Source organism: Drosophila subpulchrella, chromosome 2R (genome assembly GCF_014743375.2).
Source record: "Drosophila subpulchrella strain 33 F10 #4 breed RU33 chromosome 2R, RU_Dsub_v1.1 Primary Assembly, whole genome shotgun sequence".
NCBI lineage: Eukaryota > Metazoa > Arthropoda > Insecta > Diptera > Drosophilidae > Drosophila > Drosophila subpulchrella.
The window spans coordinates 18,011,424-18,027,990 of NC_050611.1; the positions used below are offsets into that span (position 1 = coordinate 18,011,424).

Here is a 16,567-nt window from a genome sequence, read left to right on the forward strand (position 1 = left end):
AATATAAAGTAAAAATCCTAGGCGTAGATGCTATTTGCTGTTTCATTGGCAAGTTAAGTAATATTTTAATTCATAGTTTTCTGTTATAATATTATAATACAACAAGTATTAGGTATCGTTTTTGTGAGATTATTTAATGCTATATCTAGCAATTAAACTTATTTTCTACAGTGCGTTCTAGCAACACTATAATTTTTAGAAAGCTATATATTAAAGGGTTCTTATATGACTTAGTAAAATAAAATGAAAATTGAACACATATATTATTGTAATAAATAAAGTTTAAATAAAAAACTTGTCAAAATGTATAGTGCACTGCATTTTGACTTAAATCTAACAAATTCACAACGATTCGATATGTAACTAAGCAGAAGTTCTTAAGCAAAATATCCGACCTAATACAGATTCAATGAGGATATGACTTACTGGTAACTTGACTAATAATTATGATCTATTTTGTATGAAGAAAAGGTCACGCCTTGGCATTTTGACTGATTATGGGTAGTCGCAGGCTTCGCTTTTTAATTATGACAGGGTTTTCGTTACTCCCTCGCTGTTGCAAAATGGATCTTCCCGCAACTGAGATTACACCATTCTTTTTAATTATAGAGTACACACAGACTTCTTTTGGCGCCTGTTTTCGGGATGATCTGTCAAAATTACGGACACGTGGTCTCGACGTTGGCTTATTGGAATAGGAAACGTCTAGGGATGAAACATTCATCTGCTTGATGGGGCTGATAAAGTTGCGAATCCAGGTTTTTCCAGAGGTCTGGCCAAGTTCGCTCTTTATTATTAATTGGGAAGGAGGTGGAGGTGAATCATCCGTAGTACCATCGGGTAGGATATGTTCCGTAGGTTTGGGTGGCTTCCAGGGGCGAACTTTACCCTGAGTAAACAGATACATCTTAATTAGCTTGAAAGGTCATAGTTCTGGGCCTAATTACCGAACAACAATGCAGTTTCTGAGCCTTAACCGTGTCTGCAATCAGTAGGCCACATTTGCACTCGGCATACCCGTAAATCCTGTACAAAGGACCTCTTCGCTTGATGCTAAAGCACTTTTTGACGTGGGCGAAGCGGTTTTTAAACGACACCATGGATATTCCACACCCTGGACACTCCAACATCTCCACCAGCTCGCCGATGGTGTACCAAATGGATTCCTTGAGCTCCACGGCGAAGGTATCGGCTTCAGAGTGGTCCTCGGGCTAAAAAGCCGAGTAGGATAAGTGAAAGTAACCTTTGGGTAAGTAATATAGTCTTACCACAACTTTCTTTGAATCCGACATGTTTAAAAACGTAAACAAATGGTCGCGTGGGCTCCTGACCAGTTAACTCTATTCCCCCACCTGCTGTTGTGATTTTTTGCTGCTGGAGTGTTTCCTTTTGTCTTTTTTGTTGAAAGAACTTAGATCCTTTGCAATTGCAGTTTAAGTTTCCTTAAAAAAGGTAAATAATAACAAAAAGTTTTTTTTAACAACCTCTAGAGTGACCAGCTCTTTGGCTGCATACACCGATAACAGCTATCGTTATCGGCAGTGTTGCTAAACGCCCGCAGCTTGCACTGCTATTGTGAACTGCAAAAACAGCTGGCGTTTTGAGTGCACTTCGTTTTTAAACAAATTAGAACTGCACTTTACAATCAAATCTTTAGATGGCTAACCACTACCAATAACAAAGGCTACAAATCGCAATGGGTAAGCTTGTAGCGTTGAAGGAAACTAGAATAGAAAGCGGTTTGTGCCCAAGATGGTGATGCTAAATTGTCAACATTGTATTTTACTATCTGCAACAGATTCCTCTTCGTGCTGCTTACTCTGCATGTGCGAGTATCCGGCCATGATGGGGGACTATATAGACGTACAGTCCGCGCGGGCCGTCCAACTGGAGGTGGCCAGGATCGTCAACCAGCACTTTCCCTTCCAGATCTCCAAGGACAGTCACGAAAGGATCTGTGGGCGCTGCTGGAAAACCGTCTCCGATTTTCACACATTGCACGAGTTCGTGAGTGCAGCGCAGCATTCCTTGCAGGAAACCAAAGTGCTGCTCATGGAGGATGATCCCCTCACACAGGGAACCTCCACCTTTCCGGAAACTGTAAAGTTGCCAACTCTGGAGGAGGAACGGTTGCAGGAGCCACCGGAACAGCTTGGTGGGCGGGACTTCTTCTACCCGGAGGTGAAGATAGAGGAGCACGAACTCGACCACCTACCCCGCATCGAGATCCTCGAGAGCACAGCCAACACGCAAGAATCTCAGGATGCAGTGGAAGGCACAGCCAGACGCTTGAGGAAGCGCTTAAAGGCAGAGGAAGGATCGTCTGGGGAAAAGGATAAGGATGAGGATGATGCAGAAGCAACTGCAGAGCCGGCGCCACCCAAAAAGAGACGCGGACGTCCCCGGAAAGCAGACACAGCCATTGCCCCTGCCCAGAAACCGAAAGAAGACGTCAAACTTGACCTAAAGGCAGAGGAGCTCGACGAGTTCTTGGAAGAGGCCGCGGACCCCGACTTTTCAGGTCTGTTGCATAGCGATGACTCCTCCGAGGATGACAACTACGGAGGCAGCGGTGGCTCCGACTCGGACTTTGAGCTAGACAATCCCGAAAAGCAGGAGTTTGCCGTGCTGCCCAAGAGAACGGTGGTGCGGCCCAAGAAGTACAAGAAGCGGACGAAACCGGCGGAGCCGAAAGTGCGCATGTCCCGCGAACTGCTGGAGCAGCGCAAGAAACAGCAGGAGGAGTACGACGTCATCATCGCCAAGTTCTTTACCAGCGTGCTGCCTTGTGCCATCTGTAATCTGTTGGTACACAACTTCACCGAGATGCAGCGCCACCACCGACTGACCCACCAGGTGGATCCCGGCTACATGATGTGCTGCGGCCGCAAGTTCACGCAGCGCAAAGTGCTGGCCGAGCATGTGCTCGTCCATTGGAATCCGGAGCACTTTAAGTGCAGCGTCTGCGAGAAGTCATTCCAGAACTCACGGCACCTGGAATCCCACCAGCAGGTGCACATGGATCCAGCCATCAAGCTGACTTTCAGCTGCGACCTGTGCTCGAAGACCTTCCTCAGCAAGACGGCCATCGACTACCACAAGCTGAACAAGCATGTGCCCAAGTCGGAGTTCAAGTTCACCTGTTCCGAGTGCAATAAAAAGTGGGTTTATTTCTCGTCTTCCTTTTATTTTCGGTCTGATCTTAATCTTCCATTCTCCCACAGATTCCTCACCGAGCGCAAGCTGAAAAATCACATGAGCTCCATGCACGACCCAGAGAGCACCATCATCTGCGACAAGTGCGGCAAGCAGATGCGCACCAAGATCATCCTGAAGAAGCACCAGGAGCTGATGCATTCGGACAAGCCGCGCCCGGAGCCAGAGCTAAAGCAGTGCCAGATTTGTGGAGCCTGGCTAAAGGGCATGACCGGTCTGAAGCAGCACATGAAGAGCATCCATGTGGAGAGTGCGGGCGAGCATCGCTGCCACATTTGCGCCAAGGTGTCGCCGAATGCCAGGGCTCTCAGGCGTCACATCTACCACAATCACGAGTGCGAGCGCAAGTTCAAGTGCACCATGTGCGAAAAGGCCTTTAAACGGCCGCAAGAGCTGAAGGTGAGTTCAAGATGCCCTCTAAAAAACTTTTTTTTAATCACTCTGTTGTATGCCCTGCAGGAACACACATCCACACACACCGGCGAGGTCCTATACACCTGTCCGAATTGCCCGATGACATTCTTCTGCAGCGCCAACATGTACAAGCATCGCCAGCGATTGCATCGCGCCCAATATGAGGCGGACAAGAACCAGCCCAAGCCCCCCAATATTCTGAAGATATCGCGCAACGCCTCCTCGCAAAACAAACCCAAACAGGAGATCTAGCACCTAAAGATAGGTATTTCAAATATATAAACGCTTTCTTTCACTTTCACAGAATTCGATCGAGCTCATACAATTGTTTAGCACTATCATTTATAAATCCATTTTCATACTTAAAGCAATTTTTCAAAATTATTTCTCTAAAAGAATTATTTTCTTTGGAGTAAATCCAATCTGTGAAAGTTAAAAGCGTTTCAACCCTTTAGTTTTAGAATAAAAGTATTGAATAAATGCGAACTGGACTCGGCTCCAGCTCAAAATCAATTGATAACAAAACAAAGTTGGGAATGTCTTTCTTTCTTTATAATTATTTACAAGGATGGCTTAATTGCACCTTATATAACGCAATGACATTTACATGGTTTCTTTCGTTTCTTTTTTACACATAGTATGCATAACTTTAAAATATTTATATATAGATACTGTATCTCTCTCACGTTTCGCTTAACTCGGTAAACAATTCTCGAATTAGCAATAGGAAAAACTGAAAAACTTTACATACGAATAGAATATTATTGTTCATATCTCATGTGGTATAGACCCTCGATCGCTGCTGGTGGTTTATTTTTTGTTTATTTTTTTAGTGGGTTAACGCACACGCGGGGTTAAACAAGACAGACAGAACCACGAAGTGCTCGAGCGGTTTTCCTCAGCGATTAGTAGTTCGTATGCAAACAGCGCGCAGAATTTTTGTTTATAGACTTTCGATATCTAGGCAACATTTATAAATACAATACTTCCGTTAGTTAATAGTTTGTCTTTACTGGAAACGTACCATTGCTTCGGAAATTTGTTAGCGCAATTAAGTAGTTCCGTTGGGGAAACGTTCTGTTTTTTTGCGATTTGCGACACCATTTTTGGGCTTAAATTTATTTGGGCATGTTTTTTGTATGTTGGATGTTAGTCACGGATACAGATACCAAGTGGAGCACAAGACAAGCACGAAACGAGACGAAATGTTTGTAAAAACAAAATGTAACTCAAATGTTTATTGTATAGCTACCAAAAAACAAACGAAAAGGGAGAATTAAAGCCGGGGCTTCAAGCGACAATGTGTGTAAATTTGGCTACGGGTCAAACACTCTGTTCATTCATCATATCATATCATAATCATAGTAGGGCATAAGAAAAACATAAAATACTGTTTAGCGAACTGAAGGGGGAACAAAGAACAATCGGGGAAGTTCTACAAGATCTGGGATGACTGTAAACGATCTCTTTTTTTTCGGTTGGTTGACGCGCGTCTCGATTTCTCGAACCGGAAGTTGATTTGAAACAGATATTCGGCAGCGCGCAACATAAATAACAACAATAATTAGATAACAATGACTAAAATTATTTAAAGTAATCTATTAATTTTGTTTCATTAGATGTCTGCGAATGGTTCAGCTGATTTTAAGTTGATTGGTTTTTGTATTAAAGTGTATTTTGTGTGGCTGGATGTATGCAATGTTGGGGACGGCGGGCGATCTTAGACCTTGGCCTGCTCCACCATATCGATGTTGACCTTGTAGAACACATAGGGGAAGTACTCGGACTGGCCAAAGCCCAGGCCGGGGATGTCCACGTTCTGAGGGGTGAAAGAAATAGTATATTAGTTTTGTGAAGGTTAATAGTTTATGGTGGTAAACCCACATCAGCACTGCTGACAGCACCGCCGGCGGAGGCACCATCCAGGTGACCGTACAGCTGGTTGAGCACATCGCGCAGACGCTTCACGCTCTTCTTGTTGGGTTCGATCAGGATGGCCTGGAAGTTGACGGGCAGGCCGTATCTGTGGATACACAAAATCACTGATTACTACCACTGGTAATTGGATTTTTATAAGGTGGTATACCTCAGCACGGATTCCACAAACACACGCAGGGCCTTCACATGGATCAGGGCGCAGAAAGCCTCGCTGAAGTTCACCTTCAGCCAGCGAACCAGGGGACCCTGCAATGGAATAAGGTTTAGAATACCTTTCCCTAGGGTTATATTATAATTGTGCTACGCACAAACTGCTTCTTCTTGTCCGTCATCAGCTTGGTCATCTCGTTCTTGCCGGCGGCCAGCTCCTCCTCGTTGTAGACAAAGTCACGCACAATGAACTTGCGTTCGCGGGCATGGAGCTTGAACTCCTCGGCCACCTTCTTGAAGAGCGTCACGTTGAAGAGGCAGTAGTCGCTGTCCTCCTGGATGAGCTGCGAGGAGCGGGGCACGATCATGTCGGTGATCTTCTCGTAGTTGGTCAACCAGTCATTGGCCATGACCCTGCGGAAAAAGGATTCTTTAATATCTTTGATTTATAGAACAGTACAATTTATAACTTACTTGGGTACAATGACCAGCAGGGTGGTCAGGTATTCCGAATCCAGGATGAAGTGCTCCTTCTTGACCAAGTCAGCCAGGTTCCTGGTCAGCAAGCTGCCACTGCAACGCGAAAAAATATATATTTATATGAATTATAACTATTTATTATCTATAACTATCACTTAATCCAAAAATAATTAATTTATGATAATGAAATATCAATATAAAAGAAATAATGATCAGTTTTTGAGAGATGTTTTACAGTAAATCAATGACGGATTACTTATTTTTTGATTATTTATATGAAAAGATTGGGGTGATCAAGATTCAAGTGAATCAAGACGAACCAAGGAAATCAAATTCTGAATTTTTAAGACATTTTTATATTGCATTTTAAAATATACTTCGTTATAATACGTTTTATGATCAACATATGATTCGATCACGACCTTCTCATAAGGTTCTTCAAACAATAATAATTATTTTTAAAGCGATAAAGCTTAAAAAGTTATCATTAGATTGTGATTTTTATTATATTATTTTAATGATCTGCTCATATCCACTTACGTCTTCTTCTTTTCCAGGTTCTGCAGATTTCCCTTGAGGTTGTTGTAGGCCTGGGACTTGGTCTTCAGATCGCCATCGATCTGGCCGATCTGCTTGGAGATAATGTCGGCGATGTTGCGCAGCGACTGCTTGATCGGGTACTTGGCCATATCCCATTGGAAGCGGGTCAAGTACTGCGGCAGTTCGGCTATTTTGACAGGGGTAAAACTCAGTATTAGTTAAGTCTGACCACCACAAAATCAAATATTTCACTTAGTTGACTAGCAGAACAAACGGGTTGTTCAATTAATGTTTAAGTACAAAACGAAATCGAAAAAAATACATAGTAATTGATCTATAAGTTGAATAGAATTAGTTTGAAGGAAACTAGACTCGAAAGCTATTTAAAATTAAGGTTATATAAATAAAGTAAAATAAGGTAACTGAAAAATGCTGGTTAGTTATAGTCAGATTGGACGCACATAACACAGTAATTAGGTTTACTCAGACACACACACGCACACTTACGGGATATATAGGTTATTATTAAAAAGGAACATCGATAAACGTACAATTTTGGATGCATTTACAGGGGCTACGGGGATTACTGGGGATTCGGGACTACGCTTATTAGTCGCAATTGGAAATACCTTTCGTGTCACACGGCACAACACGTTAGCTGGACTTTGAAAACATTATGCTGTGTGTGATATATAAGTATACATATATATAGACACTCAAAGGATAAATTAAAATGCGAACAAAGCAAACAGTAACTCAGAGATTGATCAACATTTGGCGCTGGGCAAAGCTGCAGTTATTAGATTTTGTTTATTTGTTGGTGATTATTTTTTGTTTTTTTTTTTTGGGTGATATAGCTGAATATAGCTTAATGGGTATCGGCGTTAATCGTGGGCTGTAATGATGGTGGAGCGCAGAACAACATTTGGTGATTTGTGGTGAGCGTACACTGAAAGAACAACATAATCGCTTTTACACTGGTACAAATAATCAACAGATCCGTGTATTTATATAGTCAAATATTCATAGTCAAATCGCGAGAAAGCAAAACGAAAGCGCAAACAAAAGGCGTTTGCAAATACCACAGAGAAAGGAGTGAAAGGCAAATCAAAAGTGGCGAAAGGAGGAAGAACTTCGGTACGGTCACTGGGCAAATATATATATATGTTATATATTCAACAAAAAGATAGAACATATAGAACGCCTCGGCGTTTTGCAATTTTTACTGCCGCGAGTGGACGAAAGATCAAAGATCAAAGAAAGTGGAGAGTGGTTGAGATATAGGTGTGTGTGATATTTTTTTTTTTATCAGGAAACATCAAGTTGCTCAAGAAACAATAATGGTAAATCAGAATCAGAATCAGAATCGTAGAAAATAAGAGGATAAACGAAACGAAACTTAAGGAGAAACGGGAGAGCAACGGCAACATCAACATGTACACTTATAGTAGGTATATGTCAACGTCGATCAAGAGATCATCAATGGATTAGATTGGATTGGGTCGGTGCGGTGCGGTTCGGTTGACCGGTGACCAGACCGGGCCCAACCCGGGCATGCTAACCTGGACTCAGCGGAAACTCGGGCGGCTCGGCGGGATCCGTGTCCGGACTGGATCGCCCCTGGCTACTACTGCCACAACAACTACTCACTGGAGACGATCTATGTGTTGGTGTTAAATTAAATCCATTGTTTATATTTAATTGACTCGGTGTAGAACGTTTGCTATAAATTTGATCGGCAAGAGAATTGAAGAAAGAGCGATAACTAGAGCGCGGTGTGGTCGATGCTTGATGCCAAAATGTCATTGCTTTGGATAGGTGTTGGTTTTGGTATTGGTTCTGGAATGTGTTCTGGTATTGGTTCTGGAATGAGTTCTGTTGGTATGGGTTCTGGAACTGGTTCTGGTGTTGCTGTTGTGTCTGTTGGTGTTGATGTTGCTGTGGTGTCAGTGGTTGCTGTTGCGTCTGTTGCTGTGGTGTCTCGTGTTGCTGTTGTGCACTGTTCGTGTGGCGGCATGGCGGTTTGATTTGGGTGATTGGATGATCGTGTGATTGGGTGGGCAAATGTGCGATGGTCGATGGGGAGTGATTTAAAAAAGAAATACATTATTATTGCAATTGACTCGGTTCTCGGTTCTTAATCAACTCAAACATTTATGGATTTTCTGGGTTTCATATTGCTGGTGTAAAGTGTGTTTTTTGGGTTCTTTTCTTTTTGTTTTTTTTTTTTGGATGAGGGCAGGCAAAGCGGGTGCGCCATTGTTTCAGTGTGGTGTTGTATCTTGTGTTTTTACAGCATGTGTAGATAGTGTGGTTTTGTTGTGTTTTTGGTTTGGATGGTGTGTGCTGGTGTTCTTTTGGCTTTTTAGCTTTAGCGGGATGACAGCGGGTGACTGGCTTATATAGTTTTTTTGTTTTTTTTTTGATCTGGTTTTGGTTTGTATTTTTTTTTGTCTGGGGTGCTGGCGATTTGGCAACGTTCTACAAAGTAGGTAATGCGATGATAAGATACCTGCTCTTCTTAGAGTTACGCTTGGGCTTATTGAACCACCAGTCGAAGGTGTCCGACAGATCGGACTGCACACTGTGCGGACTCTTGGGGTCCTCGTCCGTTTCCCCATCTTCGTGGGCATTGGGGATCGCATCGCCCTCCTCGTCCTCCGACATGGACTTTTGTGTGGGCGACAGCGGCAGCGGATTGGCATGCACTGGAGGAGGAGGATGCGAATGCGGATGCGTATGGTGCGGCTGCTGCTGTGGCTGCTGCGGATGCTGCAGATGCTGAGTGGCCAGATGCAACTGGCTCACATGACTGCCGCTGCGGAAGCTGAGCTTGTTATTGTTGATGCTGCAAGTGTTGTTATTCAGCCGCTTGCTGTTAGAGCGCGACATGCTGCTGTGCACCGAGCTGCTGGTCGTGGGCGCCGACGTGGAGAAGTATGCCGAGGAGCAGATCGTCGAGCAGGAGGCGGGACCTCCGGAGGAGGAGGCAGCCGCAGCGGCCGCTGCACTGGTGCTCGGCCCACTGCCCAAACCGCTCCCAGTGGCAATGGCCGCCACCGTGGACAACGCACACCTCGTGGCGCTCAGCATGGAGGAGGCGGTCTGCGAGTAGCACTCATCCGCCAGGAGCGTGCTGGCCGTGGCACTGGTGCTGGGCGGGGCACAGGCGAAGCACTCGTCGCACGGGCAGGCATCGAACTCCGGCTCCGTCTCCGGCTCGTGGCTTGTCGAGAGGTTAGTTAGGCTGCCGCCGGATACGGATCCTGGGGCTAGGGCATCGCAGGCACAGGCGGGCGCAGGAAGATTGGGGTGCGCAGGAGCAGGAGGAGTGGCGGGAGAACAGGTGACTGCGGATTTACCCTTGAGATCCTGCGGCAGCTGGTGGTGATGGTGGTGGTGGTGATGGTAGTGTTGGGGTTTGTTTTGGTGGTGCGTGTGCTGGTGTTTTCGCTGGTGTCGCAGGCTGAGATGCTTGATGCGCTGGTGGTGGCGACACGGCATGCTGTCGTCGGGTGGCCCAGGACCTGCATCCGCGCGAGATTCATTCGGGATTCGATTCGGTTCGTTTCATTCGAGGTCGTAGGCGTTTCACAGGATTCATTCGGATGGCGATCGGGTTTCGGTTTGAGATGAAGATTCGATTCGTGTGTTTTTTTTTTGTTGGTGGTGGTGGCGATTCAATTACCGATACAGACAATACACAACACAAGGCATTTAGATTCGGTTGCAGACTTAGTCTTAGCTAGGATCTCCCTTCCCATTCGATTTCGGCTCGATTTCCGGGCGGGACGGTCGAAATAAATTAAAAGTAAAACTATATAGCATACATTTAGGGGCTAGACCTCACGATTTGCCTACACAATCTGCTGCTCGTAACTCTAAAACCGTACTCTTTCTGGGTTATCATCGCTATCATCGTGAACCAAAAGCGAAACCAAAATTATACTTATCGATTTGTAAATATCGTTTAAAAATAAATAAGGAAAATCATATGAGAGAGAAAAATGTAAATAATTTGAAACTCATGTGTGCGGATTGGGTTTAGTTTTTTTTTTTTGGGTTTTGTGTGCGAATGCGAAAAGGAATCGGAACTGAATGGCATCCCATGGAACAACAGTGGAACATAAAATGTAATCGGGGGGAACTCAGTGATCCCAATGGCTGATAGATGTTTGCGTCTCATTTTGTGCTTTCATTTTGGTACTCTGGTATTTTTTGTTTGCAGTGTAAAAGCGTTTCGTTGTCGTTGTTGTTGCTTTCGTGCTTTCCACACGTTACCAATTAGCTCTAATTGCAAGTATCTCCCATCTTTCCCAATTAGCAAAATGCGATGGATATGAATACAGGAGCACACACAGACACACGACTTATGCAACCCATCACACACACAGTCTCTCTCAAGGAAAAAGGTCCTTTGAAGTGCATCTCTATAGATCTCTATGTGTGTGTGAGTGGGTTTTCCGGGGAAATGGTACAAAATAAGCGGTTTTCCAAGCGGTTCAATGCAGGTGAGCAAATGAGACAACACAGATACACACACACACACACACTGCAATCAGGCACACACACACACACAATAGTTACAACAGTCTATATAGGATATACATATATGTACAGTACAAAAGTTGGCCAACTTTTACACGCACGCACTTACATAGTTAGTTATACAAATAATAGCACATGTAAACTCAAAATAAAAATTAAGTATGAGGGAACGACACTCGCGCCAAAGTTCATAGTCAAGTATTTATATATAAATAGTTGTATATGCAGTTTATGGTTCTATATCTTTACACATTAGCTTTCCTCTTTGTATCTTTTTCTCGTTCTATTTTTTTTTTTTTTTTGTAATTGATTTTTATTGCGGTGAATGATTTAAAAACTAATGGGCTTTCAAATGAGGGAAAACCACAAATAACTTGTCCAACTCAATCGTATCGAAAACCGAAAAGAAACGTACAACAATTCATGTAAAATATACAAAGTGTTCACTGTACTGTATTGTTTGGCATGGTGTTATAATATATATATAATTTCTTTTTTATTTTATAGGTTGGGAGAGGGCGACCTTCGACCGAGAGCACGGAGTAATTGACCGGGGATTTGGGCGCCCTTGAACGGGGCCAAAAATACGCTGGTGTGTGTGTGTATCTGTGTGTGTCTCAGCTGGCATAGTATAGTATAGTTTTAGATTTATATAGCGTGTGAGAGCTCGGTGCGTATTAAAATGTACAACAAACGCAACACAAAATAAACAACGCAAATTCCCATTCGGCTAATTTCTTTTTCTTTCAACTCTTTTCATTTGATATCTTTTTTTTTTGTTGGCCGCAAACTTTAATTCCATTGTTGTTGGATGGCACTAGATATTTTCAGACCAACTCGAACTAGATGCCTACGTAATATCCTTCTTTTCAGTGGTGATGATTGTGCGCATGAGTTCAACAAAATCAAAAAAGATAACTCAAAACAATAGATCAAACTGAAAATTAAAGTGAAACCAGGAGTGTAAGGGAAAACAATGTTGGAGAACGAAAAACGTAAAAGGCCTAGAAACTCGAAACAAAATAAATGTAAGGCCTGAGGGTTTCGGCTGAAAATCGATTAGTTTTTAAATCTCTTTCTCGCATAATCTTGAACTACGGTTAAGGTATATATATAAAATCGTGATGGATATAGACGGGATACGTGTTAGTTAGGTAGAGCTTTTCTCAGATAGAGACATAGATAGATCAAAACATTCCATAGTAACCGAGAATCTAATAGCCCCTCAGCGGCTGGGAAAAAATTGGGATTTCGATTCGAATATCTCACTGGTTTGTTAGTTAATACAGAACAGTTGTGGGTAAACAATAGATGTGGCAATACACATGGTACGATTATATCTGAGCATTCCGATTCAAAAGTGTCTACGGTCAGAAGAACTGCTTAGAAATATAACTAAAGAACCAAAACGATATAGATTCGTGACTCGGGACAGGCATCACCTAACCACGTTAACTAAAACTAAACTAAACTAAACTAAACGGAACTAAGCTAAGCTAGACTAAGCTAGGCTAATACAACTTAAATGGTGGCAGGCAGACGACTTACTGTTGTTGGCCATCAGGTTCTCGTGGAGCTTGTCCCGCTGATCCTCCAGCACCTCGCCCAGGTAGTTGGCCACCTTGCGGGTGATCTGCTCCACATAGGTGTCCAGCTTGCCCAGATCATCGGAGAGGCCCACCAGTTGGTCCAGGGTGCCGACCTATGGGTAAAAGTAACGATTAGAACATGATACCAATGTAAGTTTATAAGAAACTTTTAATATTTCAAAAATTTATACGCGAATTCTTGAGATCCCTGAGGATATTAACTAAACTCACTTTGAGGTCTGGTATATGGAACTTGTAGTTATTGCACAGGTTGTGTTGCTTGCTGGTCAGGTTGTTCATCGTGTCGTACGTCTGCTGGCAGGTCTTGTCGCCAGGGGCCGAGATAATCCAGTATTCGGACATCATCTTGATGGCTATTGATTGGAAAGGGTGGAAAAAGTTCGAGAGTGGGGATGAGTCGGAGTCGATTTGTCTGTGACCTTGCCTAATCGATTACCCCTAATCGATTGAATGTTGCTGCTGATGAAAATTTAATTGACACTGTCCTTAGAGCAATTAAATATGCGCGATCGAACCCCGAAAAGTGCAGTTTTCCCCAGACAAAGGAGTCCCAAACCGAACCGAACTGAACCATCACAACCCCAAACTCTGGCGCCAGACAGTCCAGCGCCAGTTGGTCTATGTTTCGGTGATACAAACATGAAGGTATATATAAAGTATCCGCTTTGCTTACACAAACACTTGATCCTAGCACTCCTTGCGTCTCAACAGAATGGTCAGGAACTTTTCCACCAGGTTTTTTGGCATTTTTCCCTGGCCACCGTCGTTGTGGGTTTGGGTTTTCCAATCCTGCTCTACTACGTTTGTTTTTCCTACTTTCTCCGGTAGTGCCACATGCTGCCGTGCTGCCTGGTCGGAGGTTCGTTGCCAAATGAGGGCTGGCACAACGACCAGATGCCATGGAGGTCGGAAAGGCGAAAGGCCGAAGTATCTGCGATCCGATTCGTCAGCCGATACCGAATCCGTATCCGAAAGCGCTTGATGACGAAGCCGCACGGAGGCGAAAGGCAGAAGGCAAAAGGCGCCATGGCCAAAACCAAAACGAGTGCTCAATTTGGGTAAGTGTCGCTGACTCCCAAGCGTCGCTACTCCTCTGTTTGCTCCTGCCACGGGGCGTATGAGTAATCACACAGCAAACGCCACGAGATATAAATCTAACTTTACCCAATTTCGGCCTATGGCGGGCACTGTTATTACATAACCACGATGATGGCCTTCACCAAAAGAGACACGAAAACAAGGCACGAGCCCAAGGAGTGACAACAGCCCGGCTCCGGCTCCAGATCCTTGTCCCATTCCCCCCATCAGAAGTCAAGGCAGTGCATTGTCCTCGCCCAGGAAGCGTCGAGAGCGGCAACAACCACAATAACTATAAGGGGGCGGGAGGAATAACAGCAACAATCCTGGCAACAGACAACAAGGAAATGGTATATGCGATAGGGAAACACGATAAGAGAAAATATACCAGCACATCATATAATATGGTTAATATAATACTGGTTCAGTCATTCTCCTAAGTTTAGTAATGCAAGATCTATTGAGAACTAGTTTTGGGTCTGGGTTATATTAAAAAATTATTTCTTAGGATGTATTAGAAACTATACTAAAATATTCTAAGCCCATCTTTATAGAAAGTTGTTTGTACATATTATAACACTACAATTTTATATCTATTATATAACATCTTAGAATAACTGCCTCATAAAAAAACTTAAATGTGACCATAAATATTAATGAGAGAAGGTGACTGTCTCGAATTTAATACCTATCTACATTTTGTAGCAAATTTGGAAAATATAATATTCCAGTAACAAACTGATAGAACCTTACATATCTCAACATATCATGACATGTGAAATGATACGAAACTGACACTCGAATATAATTATCTATTTATCTATCTACGTATGAAAGTTTAGATTTCAGAAAAGTTCCGTAGATATGTAGGTTCTAAATGCCTATGATAATTAACACCACATGTTCAGTGATATTTTTTGTGAAAGGTGACTGGCAAAATTCAGTCCGGAAAAGTGCCTGAGTATAGTTTTCAGTGCACAACTATGTATGTTTATTTTTAGAAGCGAAAGTCAAATTGCTGCGGGGTGAAAGGGGAAGTGTATAGATAGCTGGGGAGGAGGACCTGGAGGAGGAGTAGCCGACTGTTATGCTGCCATGTTGAACTGGTGACGTGGATTGGCCCGAGTCCAAGGGAAAAGCAGGGACCAAGGGGCGGTGGGCGGAGGGTTCCAGCCATCACGTCGCCAGGAAAATGGAGACAGTCTGACTGGCCAACGGCTGGCGCTAATGGAGAGGGCCTGGGGTCCAGGAACCAATCTATATCCATATACCATACCCTCATCCACATCCACAACCAGTTGGGGTAGTCCAAAGCCAATACAGGAAATTGCAGCGACGAAAACAGAAAACAATAAAAAAAGAAAGGAACAAAGGCGCAAAGTCGCAAAAAAAGGAGGAAAACAAAGTTTTGACGATATCCTCCTCATCGCAATGGGTGTGCGCCCAAATTAATTAATAATAATGTGCTTGCCGGGGGGTGGCTTGTGGGTGGCTAGTGGGTGGCAGTGGGCGGTTCAGGAGACCTTGCACATACATACACACAGATAAGCACGCGCTGGAATTCCAGCAGCTGTTTGGCCATTTGAATTTCCGTGTGTTTGACTTTCGCCACGGGTTTTCTATACTTTATATCATATATAAAATATATCTGGTCAGTTTTCACCAAGGTCCTTGTTGCACGCCATTCCGTTGTTTATTAGTCCAAGTGCAATTATTTGCTTGTTTTCGCACAACAAGATCTATTAATCATGGAAGTACGTGCTTAGTGGAAAAATAACCGAAAAGTATTTGAATTTTTAAACAATAATTTTCAACTTATTTTGTTTACCCAAAAGAGAGAGAGAGAGAGAGGGAGAGGGAGAAAGAGCGAGCAGCAGTGTGAGGGAAAAGAGATGGCGACCCTCTCTTCACCTCTCGCCGTGGTGAGTTGCTCTCGCAATGTCAGCTGTTCGTTGACAGTCACATGACAGCTTTTCGATCGATAATTTTCCGCTGCTCACGGGTTTTCATTGCAGCACACAAAAAACCAAAACACTTTTCGCACATTTTCCCAAACAGCCCGCCTCCCCTGCGTTTTCCGACTTTGCACCTGGCTATTTCCAGTTGCAACCGCCTGCCCAGCGGGAATCTGCAGACCAGCAAACTCTCCATTTCAGGGTCACACTGCTTTGAAAAAATAGCCATCCAGCCACATTGCAAAAACGCATTTTATCACTATTCTCGTTTAATTACAAAACCAGCGAGCACTTTTTCCTGGGTCAGCAGACCTACTGCGATGTAGTAATCGGTTTTTTTCGTCGGCGGAATGTGGGGGTGAAGAACTTTTGCACTTTTCACGGCGACGTGTTAAACCTCGGATTTTTCTGGCTTTCAACGTTTGACACTTACTTTTCAGCGGCTCTGGTTGGTTGCTAACGAAACAAGTGTGCTTTTTGTGCTATTTTAAAACAGCGAGCTGCGTTTTTCTCTGCCAAAAAATCAGCGCAAATCGACCGCCGCCACCCACAAATGCGAACGAAATTGTGTGGTGAGAAAAGCGATAGCGAAAAAGTGACAGTTCACAATGCCCACGGGATTCACGTGATGGCGTCAGT

At 43.7% G+C, this 16,567-nt stretch overlaps 3 protein-coding genes across 5 annotated transcripts; 1 reads left to right on the top strand and 2 right to left on the bottom strand.

Annotated features, from left to right (window-relative positions):
- Positions 1 to 61: 61 nt before the first annotated feature.
- LOC119550436 lies at positions 62 to 1,503 on the bottom strand. The gene is made up of 3 exons (XM_037859107.1): positions 1,269 to 1,503; positions 948 to 1,211; positions 62 to 889 (listed from the first exon to the last, which is right to left on the bottom strand). Exons 1-3 carry the CDS (start codon positions 1,290 to 1,292, stop codon positions 473 to 475), a joined length of 705 nt encoding a protein of 234 aa, XP_037715035.1. The 5' UTR covers positions 1,293 to 1,503; the 3' UTR covers positions 62 to 472.
- Positions 1,504 to 1,567: 64 nt separating this feature from the next.
- On the top strand, positions 1,568 to 4,143 carry LOC119550593 (transcription factor grauzone). Its single transcript, XM_037859398.1, has 4 exons — positions 1,568 to 1,700; positions 1,799 to 3,161; positions 3,225 to 3,615; positions 3,676 to 4,143. Exons 1-4 carry the CDS (start codon positions 1,697 to 1,699, stop codon positions 3,880 to 3,882), a joined length of 1,965 nt encoding a protein of 654 aa, XP_037715326.1. The 5' UTR covers positions 1,568 to 1,696; the 3' UTR covers positions 3,883 to 4,143.
- Positions 4,144 to 4,455: 312 nt separating this feature from the next.
- On the bottom strand, positions 4,456 to 16,518 carry LOC119550596 (V-type proton ATPase subunit C). 3 transcript variants are annotated; one of them, XM_037859404.1, is made up of 10 exons: positions 16,362 to 16,518; positions 13,107 to 13,249; positions 12,835 to 12,988; positions 10,101 to 10,265; positions 6,739 to 6,925; positions 6,193 to 6,291; positions 5,877 to 6,132; positions 5,717 to 5,814; positions 5,515 to 5,653; positions 4,456 to 5,449 (listed from the first exon to the last, which is right to left on the bottom strand). In XM_037859404.1, exons 2-10 carry the CDS (start codon positions 13,239 to 13,241, stop codon positions 5,351 to 5,353), a joined length of 1,332 nt encoding a protein of 443 aa, XP_037715332.1. In that variant the 5' UTR covers positions 13,242 to 13,249; positions 16,362 to 16,518; the 3' UTR covers positions 4,456 to 5,350. The 3 variants fall into 3 exon arrangements, with proteins under 3 accessions (XP_037715332.1, XP_037715333.1, XP_037715334.1); XM_037859405.1 differs by lacking the exon at positions 16,362 to 16,518 and adding an exon at positions 13,570 to 13,737; XM_037859406.1 differs by lacking the exon at positions 10,101 to 10,265.
- Between the last annotated feature and the right edge of the window lie 49 nt (positions 16,519 to 16,567).

Excerpts from the sequence above, each read along its gene's own strand:
- LOC119550436 (XM_037859107.1), bottom strand. The coding sequence starts at position 1,292 with ATGTCGGATTCAAAGAAAGTTGTG. Across the intron at positions 1,212-1,268 it reads CGGATTCAAAGAAAGTTGTG|CCCGAGGACCACTCTGAAGC; the intron begins GTAAGACTATAT and ends TCGGCTTTTTAG. Across the intron at positions 890-947 it reads AGAAACTGCATTGTTGTTCG|GGTAAAGTTCGCCCCTGGAA; the intron begins GTAATTAGGCCC and ends CTGTTTACTCAG.
- LOC119550593 (XM_037859398.1), top strand. Across the intron at positions 3,162-3,224 it reads TGTTCCGAGTGCAATAAAAA|ATTCCTCACCGAGCGCAAGC; the intron begins GTGGGTTTATTT and ends ATTCTCCCACAG. Across the intron at positions 3,616-3,675 it reads AACGGCCGCAAGAGCTGAAG|GAACACACATCCACACACAC; the intron begins GTGAGTTCAAGA and ends TATGCCCTGCAG.
- LOC119550596 (XM_037859404.1), bottom strand. The coding sequence starts at position 13,241 with ATGATGTCCGAATACTGGATTATCTCGGCCCCTGGCGACAAGACCTGC. Across the intron at positions 6,292-6,738 it reads AACCTGGAAAAGAAGAAGAC|TGGCAGCTTGCTGACCAGGA; the intron begins GTAAGTGGATAT and ends TTCGCGTTGCAG. Across the intron at positions 5,654-5,716 it reads TTTGTGGAATCCGTGCTGAG|ATACGGCCTGCCCGTCAACT; the intron begins GTATACCACCTT and ends GTGTATCCACAG.